We start from the raw sequence: 21,050 nt of genomic DNA, 5'->3' as shown, positions 1-21,050 counted from the left end.
GATTTCCAATAGAGTGACTGTAATTACAAGGCGGCAAGAGAACATCTTATAGGGGGAAAAAAAAGGAAAGAAGTGAAAATGCTCATCAGTGAATATGATGAGGAGAACTTGAGTACTTCTACACAGAATTAGTGTTTCTCGCATTAAAATCTGGATCCTCACCAACTTGTCAGTACCCTGACCACCTGTGGTTACACTGAATCAAACCACTGCTGTAACTCATTTTAGAGCTTTGCATATAAATGGTTGTATTTCAATAATGCTGCTGCGAATTTGCTTTGTAAATTAAAGTTATCAAACTTTTGGACCCCAAAAGTTGAAAAACTGGGTAATATAATTAAAAAATATATATTATCTGGAGAATATTTCATTTGTATTAAGTTAACAGTGTATTTTACCCACTATTAAAAGTATTAAAAGTTATCACTCACTGTTTAAAACCATAAAAATAATTGTGATTAATCTCAAGATTTCCAACCATTTTAAAGTAGGCAAAATAACATCAAATTTGGTGTGTTAAAAATATTGTCTTAAACATATTTAATTAATATCTTTCATTTAATTAATATCTTTACTTTCATAAGACTACAAAATACATTAAGGACAATATGTAGCCCAGTTTGAAAACCCATCCAATAAGAGATCCTGCTGATGTGTAGTGTACAATTATGAAATGTGTTGCACAAATCCTGTCTCTACACAATTTTTCCCTCATTATTCTGTTTTTTCTTTTGTTTTCTTTTATTTCTCTAGAGTAAACCAGCTTTCCCGACCGCCGTCCACAGTTAAGGTAAGACCTCAAGTTCCTGCAATTCTCCAACAAAGGCCGCCCCACTTTTTCCCCTAACACTGTTATCCTGTTGACCTTTTAAAAATAGAAAATACAATGGTTCAAGCTTATTTATGAGAAGGTATTCTGGACTGTAAGGGGAGAAATAATAACCTACCACCTTTATGAAATTCCAGAGCTGCAAAACTAACCTTTATTTACCCTATGTTTTACACATTGGAGTCCTTGTGCATCATAATAGAATAGAATAGACTTAGGGCTCATAGTGGCATCACCTTTTCATAATAATTGACATTTTGAACAGTTTTTTGGAGTGAGCAGGTTATTTAATCAGCTGATAATCTCAAATCTGGCTCGTCTTCAAGCCTCTGTTTCTGCCCCCTTCCCCTCTTTCTCTTATCAGCCTCTCACACTCACTGTTATGAGCCTGTTTGTATAATTACCATGACTTCATATGCCCCAAAAGAATGGCAAAGCATCAAAAGACAGAGAAAGAAAACATCTAACAACATCAGGAAATGGGCTTCCCTGGTTGCCAGTTTTTTAGGTGGAGGACAATGTATGTGGGAGCAGTACACTAAAAATAACTAGTCCCCTAACTATTTGGACTGAGAGGGCGGACTGTAACCATTAAATGTGGTCATGTATTTTTGTTCTGCAGACAGTCTGTCCCAAGTTAGCTGTCCTACTCCTTTACAGCACCCGCCACTTTCTAATTAGCAAAACTACCTCTCTTTATTAGGTTAACAGCCTTATTTGACTGCAGTTGAACTTGAAATCAATGAAATATCTCCGGTTGGATGCTGAGTGGGAGTATGAGAAAAATCACTAATGTGACATTAGCCTTGATTAGGGCCAAAGATTTCAGACAGGAAGGGCTTTGCAACCAAAGCAACGAGAAGATATTAGAGAGAATAAATGAGAGATGAAAAGGGAAAGAAATGGAGAAATAGACCAATGCCCTTGCAGATGGAGGACGTGCTAGTCACTGAAGAGATAACATAGTGAGTGCTTAAATCTAGTGGACAAATAATAGCATGATGACAAAATGGAGAGTCTTCACCATAAAAAGTCTTTCCTTTTAGAGAACATCTAATTAAATGATACCACAACCATTCAGCTATTCACCCTTTGGGCAGTTAAACATGATTGGATTTCCTAAATGCATATTCTACTCAATATGAGCTGCAGAGTTATGTGTGCTACCGTTAAAAAAATTTGGGATTGGTTTGATTGATTATTTATTTATTTATATGAGACTCTTATGCTCATCAAGGCTACAGATATTTGATCATAAATCTAGTAAAACTGTAATATTGTTAAATATTATTGCAATTTAAATTAACTAGTTTCTATTTTAATATATTGTAAAATGTAATTTATGTGATTAGCAGTCATTACTCCACTCGTTAGTGTCACGTTCCTTCAGAAATAACATGCTGATTGATGTTTAAGAAACATTTCTAATTATTATCAATGTTGAAAACAGATAAAAATGGGTTTGCCATGTTAGATTTTGGTTTAAATCAAAAAAGGCGATCCCCTTGAGAGGTCCCCCTTCCTAAAGCCAAAGGAAGTTTACATTTTCATGTATAAACCCCATTTGTAAATTGTAAAAACACAACATTTTGTTTACACAAGGTGATGACCACTTACTTTAAAATACTTTTCACAAACCTATATCTATGTTTTTCTAAAAGCAAGTAAAAACAGATCAAAATAAACACAATTAAAAACCATGAACTTGAAAAACCTCAGGTTTAAAAGACCAAATCCAACATTAGTCTGAATTACAGAATTTTCAGTGTATGAGTGTGTTATCACACAATAAAGAAAACAATGGTTTGATTAATAGTAGAAGAGCTTATAGGCCAGATTATTTGTGGCATAATGATAATGACAAATCTCAAACAAGACCCTGGATGCTCCGTAAACGTCATGGATGTGATTATCTGAGCATAATACCCTAGCATTTAACATTTTAAGTTACGTTGCATGAGCCAAATATCATCATACTGTACTGCCGTACTCTGCATCTCTACTATATTAAAATTAAATTGAATAAAATAATTGTCAAGTTTGTGACAGACTTCTGATGTCAGTGGGACAGCTGTGGGAAGCTTAGCTCTAGTTGCAGTGTGTGTGTGTGTGTGTGTGTGTGTGTGTGTGTGTGTGTTAAATGGGGGTTGGTTTACCTCACCAGCAGCACCAGACAGATGGCTCAGTGGGTTCTGAGTTATAATAATTAAAATGAAACATCCTGTTGGGAAGCCAGAGACTAGGATGTTATTGCTCCAAGTTTTATTCAACAACACAAACAGTCAGAGACTGACCTGTCTTTTTCTTTTTCATTCCCTCAGGTTACCAAATGAGATGGGGCTGCTGCAATGGCATGAAAATATGGGCAAGTGGAGGAAAAAAAAACCCAGAAGGAATAAAACTAGCAGCTAACTCACTATACGCACACTCTCGAATCACCGCTATCATATCATCTCTGCTTTTTCGTTTCATCATGTGAAGGCCGTTCTGAATTCGAGTCGCACCTTGCTTGCCCTAGGAAACCTTCAGCTGGCAAGAGGTCAGCCAATCAGCAGCTGGTGTGCAGCTATAAATTATGTATATAAAGAGCCACTTGGGCTCCAATGGGTGTTTGGAAGAGGATGCGCGCTAGAGCGCTCGGTGCCATACTACTGAACACAGCACGGACACACGCTCCCGTCCTGTCACACTGCCTGTCGATCTGCACCAAGTGCCATAGCATTACATTCCTAATGGGGACCAGTACCAACGATGCTCTCAGCCAATAAGGGGCTCGCCTAAACGCCAAAATCCTGTAAATACAGAACTGAAGGAATCACTCACATCACATACCCAACAAACTACACGGTGAGCCCTGCCTTAAGTAATCTGGCAGAGGCACAGGTCTGGTCCCTGGCCACTTTTCTTTCATATAGATCCTTTTCTTTGCGTATTATTAAATGTATTTTTCCATTCTTTTTCTTAGCACTTACCATTTTAATGCAGTGCCAGTGAAATCATGCAGTCATGCATGACACCCGAGACCATTGAAATCGATCATTATCTTTTCTCTTCTTGCTCGGACTGTGTGTTTTTACAAACGAAACTGGAGGGACTTCATAAACTACAGCTGAAAGGGACACTGGATTGTAAATATTGTCTTTTTATAATGAAGAAACAACATGTAAATGCTTTCATACTGAACTTTACTGAATAGTCTGCCAGGATGAATCGCGTAGTATGTCTAAGAGGAGAGCAGAAATACTGAAAAACGTTAACAAGTAAACAAGTGAACAAAGCTAAGGTTATCGTCGCTTGTTTAGAGTTTTCCAGCGAGGAATTCCTTCCGCAGTGCCGGGTTACCCACCCAGACAGGCAAACCTTCATTTTAACTGCGGATAAGATTCACAGGCTCAGTCTATAAGAATGAAAGTCTTTGTATGTTGGCTTACCTTGCTCATTTGGTTTTACATATCCCTTTACTGGAAAATTAGAGACAGAAAGGATGATAGTGTATCGCAGCCAAGTTAATTACCTACACTGCAATCCATCCATTTTCAAAAAGGGAATTTTAACTCAGAGGTTAAGCTAAGTCTGGATTGTTTTTGCTTTTTTTGTGGATTCTGTGAATTTTGTGGAGGTCTTTTATTTTTTTTAGCAGAAAACAGATATTTGAATGTTGCATACACTAAGAAAAGCACTTTGCTTTTCACTGAATAGTCATGGATGCGAAGAGATCAAGTTGGGGAGTAAAACTGCAGAAAATATTCTTTTTCTCTCTTATTGGCTTGTGTTGTTTCGCTTCAGATTATAGTGTGTAATATGCAATTTAAAAGAAGATTTCATCATTAACAAAAGTGAAAGCTTTGACAGTGGCAATAATTTGTATATCTTCATATTTAGCAAGATTTTCTCAGAGCACACACACTCACCACTGTCACTTTTTTTTGCAACCTGGCGTTACCAAATGTGTCTGCATCTGAAGCCATTCAAATGTAAATCTGTTCTCAAAGAGAAGGCTTTTTCCCCCATCTTGAAAAAAGCACGTTGCCTATAAATTGATGTGGAAAAGGCCAATCTGTGTTTTGAAGGTCTGACTTAAAGTATCATGTGAAATTACCGTCCCTATTTGCCAGTCATATCTTTTTAGCTTTCATCATGCCAGGTGAAAAACCTTTGAATGTGATTCTGTCCAATCCAATGTGTTTACACATGCCAATTTATCTTAATGAAGCTTTTGTATTATTATTATTATTCTTTTACAGATGTCTTTTTCTTTCTTTTTACAAATATGAGTTTTATATATAAACACTATAAAGATAAACTATATTATGCAGCAATTTTAATATATTATAAACTGCTTTGATGCAATGTATTTATTACGTTTTTGATTTGTTTATTTGCTACCCTTGCTGATTAGATGGAATAAGGGAAAAATAATGTCATAGATATTATGTACAGTTCTGTTTTTGGTTAATTTTTGTTTAAAAAACGCCTCCTCGTCACCATTTGAAGAATCTCTCAGTTGTTCATCTCAGAGAACTGTGTTGTCACAGGAGCCAATTATTTTACTGATTCACACGGAGCATGATTTACACTTATACAAAAGTACATGTATTGTGTATCAACATGTTTATTAGACCAATGAACTGATATTTTACCTGATTTATTTTGCACAAGCAACTGGGTGTGTGAATAATGTGCTGAACAGGGGGTTTTCTTTTACTGTCTAATTCAATAGTTCTACACTGGCATTTTGTAAGTGCTAGCTTTGAAGGATTATTACCCATTCACTGCCTGACTACTAGCTTTTCAAAGTTATTTTACGTGCTGTCAATGATTATATGACTTCTTTATTTGTTTGTTGAAAGGCAACGCTCATGGTGATCTTGATCAGATGAACGACTGGCTTAATATTTGTAAGGCCAGGTTCATTTTATTGACAAAATGCTACTGCTAATGAGCAGTTTTATGAGATCATTTTAATTGCTGAATCGTGAGAGTTGAGTATTTCAGATTGCACATTTTCTTGTCATACAAGAAGTCTGTAAAGATTAACCTATTTCTGATGTCAAGCAGAAATTAAAAGGTGATTTTATTTTTTAGAGCAAGTGTGATTATAAAGAAAAGTATCTAGGACGTTTACTGTGATGCTCCCACAGGGATATACACCTATATGTAACTGATCAAAATAAACTTATTTAATCAAAACAGAGCAATACAGTGTCTTTTTTGTTGTTGTTGACATTATTACAAAAGTGCACTTGATTGAAGTGCACTAGTGTGTTGATTTAATGCAATGCCAATAACCAATAAGGTTACAGAATTTATTAATCTGTTTATTTTATTATTTTGTAAGATATACCATGATTCATGTTTGTTAAATTATAATGCAAGAAATTAATTTTATTCAGCAAAGATGTACTGTATTGATCAAAAGTGACAGTAAAGACAAAAAAAAATTAAGTTGTCAGGAATAAATTACATTTTAAAATACATGTTTTAAATGTGTTAAAATAGAAAAATGGTAATTTCACAGCACTACTGTATTTACTGTATTTTTAATCAAAGAAGTAGCCTTGGATGAAGATCAATAAAAATATCGCAAACTCAGTAGTATGGAAGGATCTTCCAAGAATGGACAGATTCACAGAGTGATTAGAAGCAGGATACCCAATCCGAGAGCTACACTCCTACAGCACATGAATGGGTTCTAATGTCACAGAGCCCCATTAGCACATACCTGGGGGGACAGAAAGGAGACTTTCACTGCTCTGGAGCAGGAAGCCCTCTCTTCCTCTCTTTCAGAGGTAGGAGGAGGGGAGAGGTGGGCAGAGCAAAAGGTTTCATTTTCATCGACTAGTGTAAGAATCAGCCCGGGTTTTGGGGAACTGGATGAAGTCTAGCATTGTTTAGAGAGGCACACTGCACCTCTGTTGCTCAGCAACTGTATCTGTGACGCCAGAGAAGAAGAATGTAGATGGAGAAGGTCACCAGTGTAGCACCTACATAGCCAGTGACTGTTGTCTGTTGCTGAAAATGAGAAAGTGTGCCTAGCAACAGCGGTCACATTCATCCATATTACAGATGAAAATACAATATTTGCTCATGGTGTGACCCGAACCGCATATGAAAGCAAATCGAGAAAGTTCACAAATATCTGAAAAGCTCACTAACTCGCCAACAAAAACACACAAAGAACAGAAGACCCATAATGGCCAAATATCTCCAAAAAGCCAACCAATAATGATGAGGTGTTTTCCTTCAGTTAAGCACAGAGCTGATGGCCTCAAACGCCCCAAAACTGCTTACTGTGGCTGCATTCACTCAGAAGTATTGATCACAAGAGCTTTTCTAATCACAAGTGACCCCATTCAACCTTTGACAGGAAGGCCCTTAGCTAGTTTAAAGGAAACATATCAACGTTTGACTAATTTACAATGAAACCATTCGATTTTGGTATTACACACTAAAGATGATCTATCTTTTTGAAAGCCGTTTCAATATTTACATGTGCAAATGAAAATTGAAAATATACAGAATCCTGAAATGAATGGAATATATGTTGGTAAAATCAAGTCTCTTTAAGACAAGTCATGTCACTCGGCGGCCATCTTTGAAACGCCTCTCTCGGGCATCCAAGTGCAGCTCCTATCACTTTTAACAGGGAAACATCAAATTCTCCTGTTCACTAAGGTTACGATTAAATTTCATATTTGAAATCACCAAAGAAATTTGACAACATCTATATCATTAATGTTGTTTATTTTGCTCAAATAGCGTTATAAAAACTAAAGCTTATTATTCAGGCTAGATCAGCCCAGTGCACATGCACAGTCCTAAGCTCAAGTTGCGCTGACTGTTTCAAAACTATAAGAGTGACACGTCTTGGGTTTTCTATAGTCTTTGGTAAAATCGAGTCAGAACAAACTGGCATTCGATATTTGTATTTAGATTTAAATAAAACAACAAACTGTATCTTCAATCTTGATGAAGTGGTGAAGACCTTTCTCCACTGGACACTGTACTCTGATAACCCGACAGAAATGCACTGGCCAAGCAAACCAAACCTAATTCTGGCATGACACCATGAGAAAACTCTGTCAGTGTTAACAGAACAGTGGAGATCTGACAGGAAACTCTATGGGTGTAGACAGGATATAATGGTTCCTTATACTCAGCAGGAAAATCAATGTGGCGATTTCTTTTCCACGGGACTGTTAAAACATTCTGTGGGCCAAAGAAACAAAAATTAAAAACGAGGGTAATTTTAGGGTCAATTTCAAGCTTAAGCAAATAGTTGTTGAGGCACGTGTCAATTTTGTTTTGGTTATTTTGACAAGTCACTCTTTTAAGCTATTTAGCTAGTTACAGAACACAGAATCCATGTAGAAGCCTCAGAACAGACAATTTAGTTCAAAACCCTTGTTCTCTATTAAAACAGTGCTGAGAAAAGGGTATGGAAAAGTACTCTTATATGGAAAAAGTATGGAGTCATTCATCCAAAAATGACACTTCAGTTATCATTTACTCTCATGTCCCTCGAAACATATGATGTTCTTCTGTGGATGACAAAAGAAGATATTTTGAAGATACTTTTCAGTGTCTTTTGAACAATGAAAGAATATACAAGACAATATGTGGTCCACAAAGTCATAAAGGTCCCAAATTGATTACATTGATGTATGGTTTGTTAGGATAGGACAATATTTGGTCAAGATACAACTATTTTTTTTAAATCTGGATTTTGAGGGTAAAAAAAAAAAAAAAAAAAATGAATTTGAGAAAATCGCCTTTAAAGTGGTCCAAATGAAGTTCTTAGCAATGCATATTACTAATCAAGTTTTGATATATTTACAGTAGGAAATTTACTAAATATCTTCATGGAACATGATCTTTATTTAATATCCTAATGATTTTTGGCATAAAAGAAAAATCGATAATTTTGACCCATACATATACCTGTGCAACTTAAAACTGGTTTTGTGGACCAGGGGGCGTATTACAGAAAGTTTCTTATCTTAGATCTTAACTTAAGATATATGTTAAATTAGGATTTTTCGCAAATTCGTATTACAGAAGCAAATCTTAACTTGATTTGGGATTCTTAACCTATCTTACAAAATAGTATCTTATCTCTAGTTAGGAAATCTTAATCAAGCTCGACAATCCACTCTCAGGTCTGTTACCAAGCAACCAACACTACGTAGCTGTTGATGAGTTAAACAAAATAATAGAAGCTACTTCACTTTGAAAATCGCCTTTTGCAAAAAAAACATAAGGCATTAGTCACTTGCACTAACCAGTAATGCTCCGTGACACTTTTGTTGGTCTCTATAATGCTGGTTGCAGTTCCTGTGCTAACTGTAATATGTTGTGCGGCAATCTGTAATTACTTGTCATCAAAATATAACACATCTTCAGGGTCCTCCAAGAGTCTTTCTACCATTAAACATCTTCGTTCTTCATTTTCAATAATTAATAAATGTAATAGCCTACCATTGTCGGACAGCACAGTTGTAAGTGTTTTTTCCATTAGCTTTCAAATAATTTTGACGTTAGGACAGCTGTGGGGTTGTCCTAAACTTAAGACAGTTTTTAGGGGGTTTTGTCAAGTTAGGAGGTTTCTGTAATACCCCTTTCCTATCTGTAGTTAAGATAAGATAACACACTTAGGAAATGCTGTTCTGTAATAGCTTTTGTCCTAAATGTGTTCCTAACTGAAATTACCATGGTTACCAAACAGATAAGATAAGATTTTAAAGTTAGGATCTTTCTGTAATACGCCCCCTGGGTCACATATACATTTTGAAGAGCTGTTTTTCTGCTTACAGTCTTTTGTGTTCCAGAAGAAAGCAAGTCATACAGCTATGGAAGGACATGAAGGTGAGTAAATTAATTTAATTTTTTGGGTGAACGATCCCATTAATAACTTGGTTAGAGCAGAAACTACTCTGGAGGGCTTAAAAACAGTTACATATAAAATAAATAATATTCACTTTGTCTTAAATTTCAAAGAACAGCACATGGCACACAGAACATGTTTATGCTGACACAGATCATCCATTTGACACCTGAATGTAGCATCTAGTACAACATTTAAAACCTTATGTAAATACAAAAACATGCAGTGAATGCCTAAAAACTAGCATGTAAAAAAATTAGTATGAAGGTATGTAAGGTGATTGAAACTTCACAAGTCTGCAACACTAGAAAGAAAAACTTGTCCTGCACTAGATAGGTTACACCAGCAGCTGAAAAACATAAGACATCATCTGTGGAGAGCTGCATGATATTCGTGCTGATTATGAATGAAGTCATTCTGCGCACGTTTTAGTGCAGTCAGCGTATTTGCTATTCCTCCTCAAACGCCAGAGACCAATGCAAAAGGTCAAAGCCAAGAATAGCACCCTACAACACAAAGTTCAGCATAATTGTGCATTTAGGGACTAAAATGGCACATGCTTGGCTTAAAAGCAAACTTCATTAAATACGGAGACAAAAAGGGAAGACGCCACACTCTCCATCTTTACTCATAAATAAAAAGCAGAACTGCTTTTATGGATGTGGTTCCTAAAGTCAGACAGAACAGCAATATGAGCAGCTGAGGCCTATTCACATATACGTGGACATGAAAAATTATTTTATATTAACTAAGAATTAATCACTAAGAACTAAATTTTTGCATTCCACTACATCCTTTTCCATGTTTTTCTATGTAAACATGCGATAGACACTGAGCTTGGTTCTGACACATGACACATGGCTCAAAAATCACGGACTGGACATTGCTAGTTCATGAAATATTTTATATTCTTACCTGAATATTATCTTAGAGCTCACCTAGCATGTGCAAACATGTAAATGTGCAATACCCAGCACTATTTATGCTCATATTTAATATATCCTGCCCCTTTCGTGTATACATTCTTGCATTCTTGTATATCTATTATAATTATTATCATTATAACTGTGTACTGGAAGACTGGATGAGAAGTCTGAGATGCAGCGATGACATGGATGACTGCATGACATGGATGCCACGACTGACCAATCAGAGTTAAGCATTTCAGAATCTAATAAAAGATAATAATAAAAGACAGTCAAAAGCAGATCGAAACAGAAGAATACAGGTAAACAGCAGAACACAGCACTCTCATTATGAACTCATTATCTTTAGCACTAATGCAATTAAGAAGCTTATAAGCTTGGTAATTCAGACTGACATGCTAAATTAATTGCCAGTTTAAAAATTACCTTTAATTTTCATGCCACCTTGAAACACATTCATTCACTTATGAGCACTGACATGGACTGCAGTGTAATGCAATGTGTTGGTTATAAGACATTTTTGTAGAGGAGTGTGTGTTTGAGGGACAAAGATGTGCAACCTAATTAAATTGCTAATGGCCTCTTTAGCACCAATGCTTAGGATGGATTGTACAAGTGTGTCTTGCTTCTGGCTTTTAAATTTATGAAAGCTTCATGGTGTGTTTTTGTGCCATTTGTGAATTCTCGCTTCCACGCACGCTGGCTCTGCATCTTCAAACACAGACTGATCCCACTAATCAGCTGCAGTGCACCACTCTAACAAGACTCAAGTTCACGTTCTCTGCGCTCATTCATTTTCGTGGTTTTTCCCCATTCATCACGATGCACATACATCTTAATGAACACAGCACGCTACATGTGAATCATTCGCAGCACTTCATGAGCTCCTGCAGTGGAATCGACCAACTAGAGCATGTATGTATAGCCTACTCAACATATGAGCACAGCTGGAAATGTGCCAGGAAGACAAATGGTGCAAAACATGTACATTCTGCTATTCTGTTATTTTTTAAAGGAATCAAAGCTTAAATAAACCTTTTGTGCCAGTAGCACACCAAAAACAATTGCTTTGTTAAAAATCTGTGTATATAGTGTGTGTATATACACACACACACACATATACGGTCCAACTCGCCCCGCTCCGAGCGGATGGATGGATAGATAGATATATATATATATATATATATATATATATATATATATATATATGGGGTGGCTCGGAACATGTATTTGAGGGTATAGGGGTGATTTCGGATACAACCTTAGAGTTGCGCACTTGAAAACAAAGCCCACTAGACAGTGACCATGTGCTGATTCTGAACGCATCTCTCACATAGACTGACAAAGGAGTATACTTAAGCTCGCGCACTCAACTGTTTGTGAAATGGGCTTTGTGCTCGTGTATCATACCTCTCTCATTCGGCACAAGTCCAAATATTCCATAATATTTACATATTTGCGATGTAACGTATCTGAATGCTAAACTATTATTATGTATGTAAATTATAGGCTTTGTACTTCAGTCGCGTTCCAACGGTGGCACAGAGGCGGGTGCGCTGATGTTTGGCTCACTGTATTTAGATAAAGTACCAACTCCGCTGTCAAGTTAGCAATGCTGGAAGGATGTGTTTTTTTGTTTGTGTGTGTGCGCCCGCGTTCCTGCACAAACTGTATACCAGCAGAATCAACTTTAATCAGCAGAATCAAACAGGTTTGATATAACGTAATAATATTTAGTATTTTCACATCTAGGTGAAAAAATAAATAAATTGTAATTTGCACTACTGTCTGTTCAAAATAAATTAAAAGAAACTGAGCATAGATGATTTCTTTTCTTTTTTTCCTGTTGTACCGAAATCGTATGTATATATATATATATATATATATATATATATATATATATATATATATATATATATATATATATATATATATATATATATATATATACACACATACATATATAACTTTACATATACATATAACTTTATTATGCTTATGATCAAAAATACACAGAGAAAAAAGGAATAATGTAAAATACTGCAATTTAACATTTTAAAATATGTATTATATTTATTTATTTTAAAATATTTATTATATATTTTAAAATGTGATTTATTCCTGAATTTTCAGTCATATATGATAACAAAGCAAAAAGGCAGCGACTATTTACACTAAGTGCAAATAGCAGTATCTTCTTAGCTATATGCTATATACACTATGTTAAAATAGCAGGATTTTCAGCTATTTATTCTACTTATTGCAAATAGTGGCAATTATCTGCACCTCAGTATTGTATGTACATTATGAAACAGTATGCAATAATAACGTATTGAGTGTAAATTATCATTTTAATTCAAATTATTAAATGGATGCCACCTTACTGGGACAATAAAACCCTCACTACTCCTTCCCGATACTTTATTTTCAACTTTTTGATTATTTCCTTCCTATTTTTTATTGAAAATAAATGCCTTTCCGATGTGAAATGACATTTGAAAAGGGAGATAAAAAGTTTGGCAAAGGCGGATTCAAACTCGGGTCGATCGCATCAAAAATGACTACGGCACAGGCTTTACCATCTACACCAGTGAAGCTCTTGTTAAACTAGCGTATTTGTAGTCTTGACTAGCCCAATCACATGTTGGTGGGCAGAGTTAGTATAAATAGCCTCTGCCAAAAAGGCGGGCTATTTGTACTCAGTGTAAATAGACACTCCAAACCAAAAAAGGTTTAAAGTTTAAATATTGCATAGATCTTGTCATAATAATAGACTACTGTTACATCAGTTATCAACATTACCGCCCCAAAGGCACAAATTCATCTGTAGTTGGCGATCTCACCAAGAATGAACATCTTGTAACTTTTCCTGTCTTTAATTCTCCAAATTCATTTGAATAATGACTGATTCCTAAATAAGATTTAAGCACTGCGTTTATTACAAACAGTAGCAACAAAATAAACATTATTTGAATGTACTAAATATTCTATGGCACATATTCCAGTAAAGCAGGAATCACGCGTGCCTCTGTAACAGTGTTATCAACACCTGTCATGCTCTTTAATCCATTATTCATGCATGTAGTTAGACGTGGGCCCACTCTGCTGATCTGGTCTTTTACAGGTTGCGAGGATTTCTTGGTCTCTGAAAGAAAGCAAATTTCTTTCTCTGTCACCCAGCTTTCCACACTGACATATCTTTTTGAACTAATTTTCTGTCTACTCTGTTTAATGCTACAATAACATTCAGAAGAGAAATATCTCAGTCCCTGGCCATGCCAAAAAGTTCCTTGATGACAAATTGCTTTCCTCCCTCATGAGGATAGAAGAACACTGCCCGCGGAGGCCTGCTGGGCTCTGACGAATAATATGGCTCCATGCTGAAACTGAGTTTAACCCCAGATCACCTCAAAATACCTTCCTTTCTCTCTACCTTTCTTTGCTCACCACACAAACTGTGTAGGAATGCAGATCTGAGTCACTGATTGTACACAAGATTCATCATTTTAAGTAATTCAATTTTTTTTTTAAACAATATAAGCAATATCTAGAGTAAATTTGCACATGGGAGCATTACAATGTAGATTACAAGAATAATAGCCTACAGTTGGAATATAATCTCATTCCAAATATATCTCATATGCAAGGTTTAAAGGGATAGTTCACCTTCAGTTGCTGGTCCCCATTGACCTCCATAGTATTGGGAAAAAACACTATATGCAAGTCAATGGGGACCAACTGAAGGTGAACTAGAAATAAGTAAATAAGTATCCATTTATTTACACAGAAAAATGGAAAAGGTACTGGTAATTTTCTGCCAGGACCCTATCCAAGTTTAATTTTTAACCTTAAAACACAACATAAATGCAATGCATAATTCAAAATGTGGGTAAAACACATGTGAAAAAATAAATACAGAACATTCCTTCATATTATTACCAAAGTCTCTTTAAGACAAGTCATGTCACTCGGCGGCCATCTTTGAAACGCCTCTCGGGCATCCAAGTGCAGCTCCTATCTCTTTGAATGGGGAAACATCAAATTCTCCAAAACTGCTCATTAAATTTCATGTTTGAAATCAATGAAATCGGACAACAACTGTCATAAATGTTGTTTCTTTTGCTCAAATAGCATTATAAAAAGTTTTTTTTTCAGACTAGACCAGCCAGTGCGCATGCGCAGTCCTGCAATAGCATCTGTTAGTAAACTTTGTGACATTTTTCTGTGGGCGGAGCTTAGGTGGAGGCAAAAAGATTCCCCTGACTGCTTCACTAACGCTAGATATGAAGCTTGTTAGCTTGTTTTTTTTAACGATAACTGGAGAAATTCAGATTTAATCTGCATATGTAAGGTCACTGACTGTCCGGGACCGCGATTGTTATTTGAAAAGGTTAACTTTTCAACCAGATTGGCCGACCCCCACACGCTTTTACTCAGAGGATGGACGATCTGACAGGATTCCCTCCAATTGAGTGACTCACATCTAAACTGTATAGTAAAGACAAACTCACCGTGTCTATCTAGTCATGAAGCAGGCAACTATTTTTACAGCTACATTATTATTCCAGCCACAAATAATCACAACAGTGTATACAATTACATATGATTAAGCATAAATCGTCAGTTTGTTGTCACACACACAGACATTATTTCAAGCACGAGATAGTAGTAAGATGCAAAAGAAATATTTAGATGAGCCCATAACAACAAAACATAATACTTTATTGAACCTTGTCTGATAAGAAGCGTGCGCTGCAAAGGCAAGCATTTTTGGCGATCGTTTCTGTCCAGTCCGCTTGTTTTATTGCATTTAACCACAGCTGTCATTGTTTTTTTTGTCTGGGAGTGGCATCAGCTATGCTTTAAAATTTCAATTTGGAGCCTCTACTACATCGATTCTGGTACCCAACATCACAACAAGATGATATTTTAAGCTCCTTATGTAGCCGAATCTGCGCTGGTTTGAATGGGCCGCCTCCAGTTCTCCCTTTGTTTTGCCTCCAGCTAGCGCTGTGACATAATTGTGACGTAGGCCCTAAAAGGGTCTATAGCAACCGGGACTTCTAACGGCAGCTGCAGTGATGCGCTGACTTTACCGATTAGTGATTGGCTCTTTCATTTAGAAGGCTTCCTGCGATTGAACGGCCATATTAAGCGTAGCATTTTTCCCCATTCAAAACTATACGAGTGACATGTCTTGGGTATTCAAGTTTTTGTTTTTACTGACTTTTCTTAAGAGTTTATCATATATAATTAAATATATATCCAGAAAAAATAAGAATGATCTAACATAGGTCAAATTGTTTTGCAAGTAAATGATTGCATATGTTCAGATATTTTATTTAAACATATTAATGTAGAAAATAATTTTCAAAGCATTGCACTAAATTGCAATATTTGTTAGGGCACTAAACCTGTTTAACCCATTTTTGAATCAACATTTATTTTCCTAACAAGAATGCAATTTTAATGTTAAGCAAGTTAAATCCATCAGCATACAACAATTTCAAGATGTACAAAGACAACTAGTTGAGGCAAATTAGACATCACACATGAACACCAATCATTGTTGCTCTCTATTATTCACATAATCATGCAAAATTGTTTATATAAAGCATTAGCCACTGAGTTTCAAAGCCAGTTGAGCAACATACCACGACCAGCGGTCCTTTAACTCCACCGGTCCTTAACCCCATTACACTTACACTAGTGTAACAATCAGACAAAACACTCATTCACCTAGAAAACAACTTGTTACATAACTGAAAGTGATTTTATAATCAAGATCATTCACACACAACTCGGCTACTCAGTTCTTTCAATTTGAGCCTGCTTTCTAAAGCACCATTATAAAAATTGAGTATCATCAGCCTGGGAGCGATGCAACTGTAATGACAATAGAGAGAGAAACAAATGAGGGGGAAAACTGTTTACACTGTCTTGTCACACCCCTGCAGCAAAATCTCCCTCTTATACTGCGGCAACAAGATGTGACACACACATCAATGGGAACAAATGGGGGGCTATTCTGGTGATGTGTGTGTGTGTGTGTGTTTGTGTGCACTCTCAGCAGTCTTCTGCAGGCTGCACTTGACTGGGGAAAATGAAAGGATTGATGAAGCGGAAGAGTGAAGTGAGATTAAGCCTGTCATTTTAGGCTCAAATTTAAAGTTCACATGGGCTGATGAGTCAAAACTGACAAAACAATATCCCTCAATGCAAGGCAAGAAGTGCCATGAGAATTTCAAATTCTAATGCCAAACAAAATTATCTACTATAGCAACCAGTCATGTAAATTGGACTTCACTTTGTCAAAAAGTAATCTTTAGTAGTCAAATTACCTGAATCGGCCCTATGCATCTGAGCACGTATTTCAGTGATCTTCATATTCTAATGAGTATTAGAGTGAACACATTTTACTAATGAAAGTAGGGTGTATTATGCAGTGCATTTAGCATTTCTTATTATCAATGCTGAAAACAGATGTGCTGCTATTTTTGTGGAAAACATGATTTATGTTTCAGGATTCTTTGATGGATAAGAAGTAAAAAAAAACCCCCCAAAAAAACACTTTCAAGCCATATAACGTTCAGCCACATTTTTTATATCAAGATAAATGTTTTTCCGTCATTTTTGATCAATTAAACACATCTTTGCTAAATTAATAATTTATTTTAAAAAATTACTGATCCCAAATGTATACTGTAAATATATATAATATATGTATATATTATATGTATATATATAATATACTATATGTAGTAATCAGGGCCCGTATTTATCAAGCCTCTAAGAATTACTCTCAAGAGCACTGCTAAGAATTGACTTAAGTGTAAAAAAATTGTTGGCTCAAAGCTGCACTTAAAAGTTAGTTATCAATCATCTCAGTCATAATTTAAGAAAAGTGTAGGACTAAATCTTAAGTTTCAGTCCTAGAGGCGATCGGACGCCGAGGTTGCTTTGCTTCTTCTCGATAGGTGAGTTAAGCTGCGTTCACACTGCGTTGCCAGGGGCTGGTGATGAGGTTGCTAGTGGGCGTTCTCACTACTGGTTGCCTTGACAGCAAATTAGGTTTCTTGCCGTTACATACAAACATTTTGGAGGCAAAATACTAAATATAATATAAATATGAATTAAGTCCGTACATGCAAACAAAAATGAATCTACGGCTGAGAGGAGAACGATCACGTGAACTCAAAAGTCTTGTTTCCTATTGGCTGTCGCTCCCGAATGTCGCTCTTCATTTGCATAAAGTTGAAGGATTCTGAACATTGTCGCGTCGCTGGACACGCCCCCATCCTGTCGCCAACGGATGCTGTCACTCGTGTCACCGGAAATCACCAGCTCTCCATTGAAATTAATAGGATCGTGTTGCTTTGTCGCTGAGTGTCGCTTGTAGTGTGAACGGGGCTTATCAACACCGTATCTACACCGGACGCGCCGTACCGCAACAGCTAAAGTCTGCCTACACAGGACGCGTGTATTTCAGCCGAGAATGCAGTCGTTTAAAACTCAAATCTGCGGTTTATTTATAAAAACAGCACCTATTTGAAAATGTGCTTCGACGATTTCGGAGCCGTGATCTCCAGGCGATCACCGGGCGCTCAGTGCTCGTGCATCCCGAAGAGAGTAGCATAACCTCGGCTAGTCCTTCTGACATTTGCCGCTGGCTCTGATGTCTCTGTAGTGGATAAACACAAGATATGATTTGTTTTGGGTAAATCTAACAGGCAATCTTTGGTCTTTATTTTATTGTCCTATTAATATGTTTAAATGAAAACGAAAAGAGGCTATGTTTGATATATTTCGTCTGTAAATACAGTGAGGAAGATTGCAGCAGCCAAGGCGAGCAGACTGACGTTATCAAGTAGCTACGCAGCTCTTTGCAGAATTACAGGACTTGCGTAGGTCCGTCCGCAGGACCTCACACTCCCGAGTCAGTGCAGTGAAAATAAGGAGTCAGAGATTTATTCATCATACAGTGTAGATCACATAATGCTCGCGCTAGACTGAAGTCAGTTATGATGTTCTTTGGTAATGTTAAGTTCTTTGCTCATTTTGAATAACTGAGGAAATGCAACCGTTTGATTAACTGCTCGTCGCCAAACATTTCAAGAACATTCTTCCTCTCCTGAAAGTTTCATGCACGTCTGTCTCCTCAGCGCCATCACAAGCCCCTACTGGCAACTCCTAACCACTTGAGAGACCTCTCCAGCTGTCTTAAATAACTGGGAGAGTAAGAGTGATTCTTAGCTTTAAAAAATTTGATAACTTGCTTTTATACTTTTTAAGTTTGAAAGTAGGAGTAAATTTCATGAATTCTCGGCACTTAAGACTAACATGGCACTTTGAGAAGCTTGATAAATACGGACCCAGTTGACTAATCCCTCAACATAGCAAAATCCATGTGAATGGATCTAATTATTGTGATCTTTTAAAGTGCAAGGTGGCAATCTCTGCAGGTTGCCACTTCTGAATTTATCAATCAGCTGGCTGACCTCTGAACAGGTTCAGGCAGTAATTCTGTCAAGGGGTCAAGACTTGGCTGGTTAGTATAGTGACAACTGAAACTGAATATTCTGTGGGGAAAGAAGCAATTTCTTCAATGATGATCACTGAAAAGCACCTATGTGTTATGACAAAACAAATTTTAGAAGCAAAAAAATTAATAAATAAAGTCTCACCCACCTAGTCAAAATAGGCTATTTTCATTAGGGGAACAAAGAGGAAAATAGAAAAAGTAAAAAAAAAAAGACCAGCACTGAATTAACTTATGATATAATGCCATATGAATATCATCTTCATGTTATAAATATGTTTCTCATAATTTCAGCTTTTCATCTACAACCCGAATTCCGGAAATGTTGGGATGTTTTAAACTAAAAGAATTTCAAATCACACAAGCCAATATTTTATTCACAATAGAACATAGATAACATAACAAATGTTTAAACTGAGACATTTTACAATTGTATGCACAAAATGAGCTAATTTCAAATTTGATGCCTGCTACAGGTCTTAAAATATTTGGGACGGGGGCATGTTTACCATGGTGTAGCATCTCCTCTTCTTTTCAAAACAGTTTGAAGACGTCTGGGCATCGAGGTTATGAGTTTCTGGAGTTTTGTATTGGAATTTGGTCCCATTCTTGTCTGATATAGGTTTCCAACTGCTGAAGAGTTTGTGGTCGTCTTTGATGTATTTTTTTTAATGACGTAGTTTAATTATGCACCAAGTATTCTCTATAGGTGAAAGATCTGGACTGCAGGCAGGCCAATTCAGCACCTGGACTCTTCTACTACGAAGCCATGCTGTTGTAAGAGCTGCAGTATGTGGTTTTGCATTGTCCTGCTGAAATACACAAGGCCTTCCCTGAAATAGACGTCGTCTGGAGGGGAGTATATGTTGCTCTAAAACCTTTATATACCTTTCAGCATTCATAGTGCCTTCCAAAACATGCAAGCTCCCCATACTGTATGCACTTATGCACCCCCATACCATCAGAGATGCTGGCTTTTGAAATGAACGCTGATAACACGCTGGAAGGTCTCCTTCCTCTTTAGCCTCTTTAGCACGGCATCCATGATTTCCAACAAGAATGTCAAATTTGGACTCGTCTGACCATAGAACACTTTTCCACTTTGAAACAGTCCATTTTAAATGAGCCTTGGCCCAAAGGACACGACGGCGCTTTTGGACCATGTTCACATATGACTTCCTTTTTGCGTGATAAAGTTTTAGTTGGCATCTACAGATGGCACGGCGGATTGTGTTTACCGACAGTGGTTTCTGGAAGTATTCCTGGGCCCATTTAGTAATGCCAATGACAGAATCATGCCGATGAGTGATGCAGTGTTGTCTGAGGGCCTGAAGACCATGGGCATCTATCAAAGGTCTTCGGCCTTGTACCTTATGCACAGAGATTTCTCCAGTTTCTCTGAATCTTTTGATGATGTTATGCACTGTAGATGATGAGATTTGCAAACTTGAGGAACATTGTTTTTAAAGTATTCCACAATATTTTTTACCCACTCTTTCACAGATTGGAGAGCCTCTGCCCATCTTTAGTTCTGAGAGACTCTGCCTCTCTAAGATATCCCTTTTATAGCTAATAATGTTACAGACCTGATGCCAATTAACTTAATTAGTTGCTAGATGTTCTCCCAGCTGAATATGTTCAAAATTTCTTGCTTTGTTGTCCCCATGCCAACTTTTTTGAGACACAAGTAGCAGGCATCAAATTTTAAATGAGTACATTTAGTGGATACAAGTGTCAAAGTTCTCTATGTTCTAGTGAGAATAAAATATTGGCTCATGTGATTTGAAAGTCTTTTAGCTTTCATTTAATTCAAGTTAATTAGTATGTCATCATTTCAAATGTTTTTTTTTTCTAAAGTTGTTTTTTTTTCTT

The 21,050-nt window shown here is 36.6% G+C and overlaps 1 protein-coding gene across 1 annotated transcript in view; it reads left to right on the top strand.

The window, feature by feature from the left end:
* Window positions 1–6,025, top strand: part of LOC306870307 (sphingosine-1-phosphate transporter SPNS2-like) — a 70,979-nt gene extending 64,954 nt beyond the window's left edge. The window contains exons 12-13 of the mRNA XM_079417502.1: window positions 754–790; window positions 3,151–6,025. Coding sequence (XP_079273628.1) covers window positions 754–790; window positions 3,151–3,162 — 49 coding nt within the window. The 3' untranslated portion in view covers window positions 3,163–6,025. The remainder of the gene's footprint in view (window positions 1–753; window positions 791–3,150) is intronic.
* Window positions 6,026–21,050: the final 15,025 nt, after the last annotated feature.

Source organism: Barbus barbus, assembly GCF_936440315.1.
Source record: "Barbus barbus genome assembly, chromosome: 5".
Lineage (NCBI taxonomy): Eukaryota > Metazoa > Chordata > Actinopteri > Cypriniformes > Cyprinidae > Barbus > Barbus barbus.
Note: the sequence above shows the minus strand (reverse complement) of the source record. Positions and strands in the feature narration are given on the sequence as shown.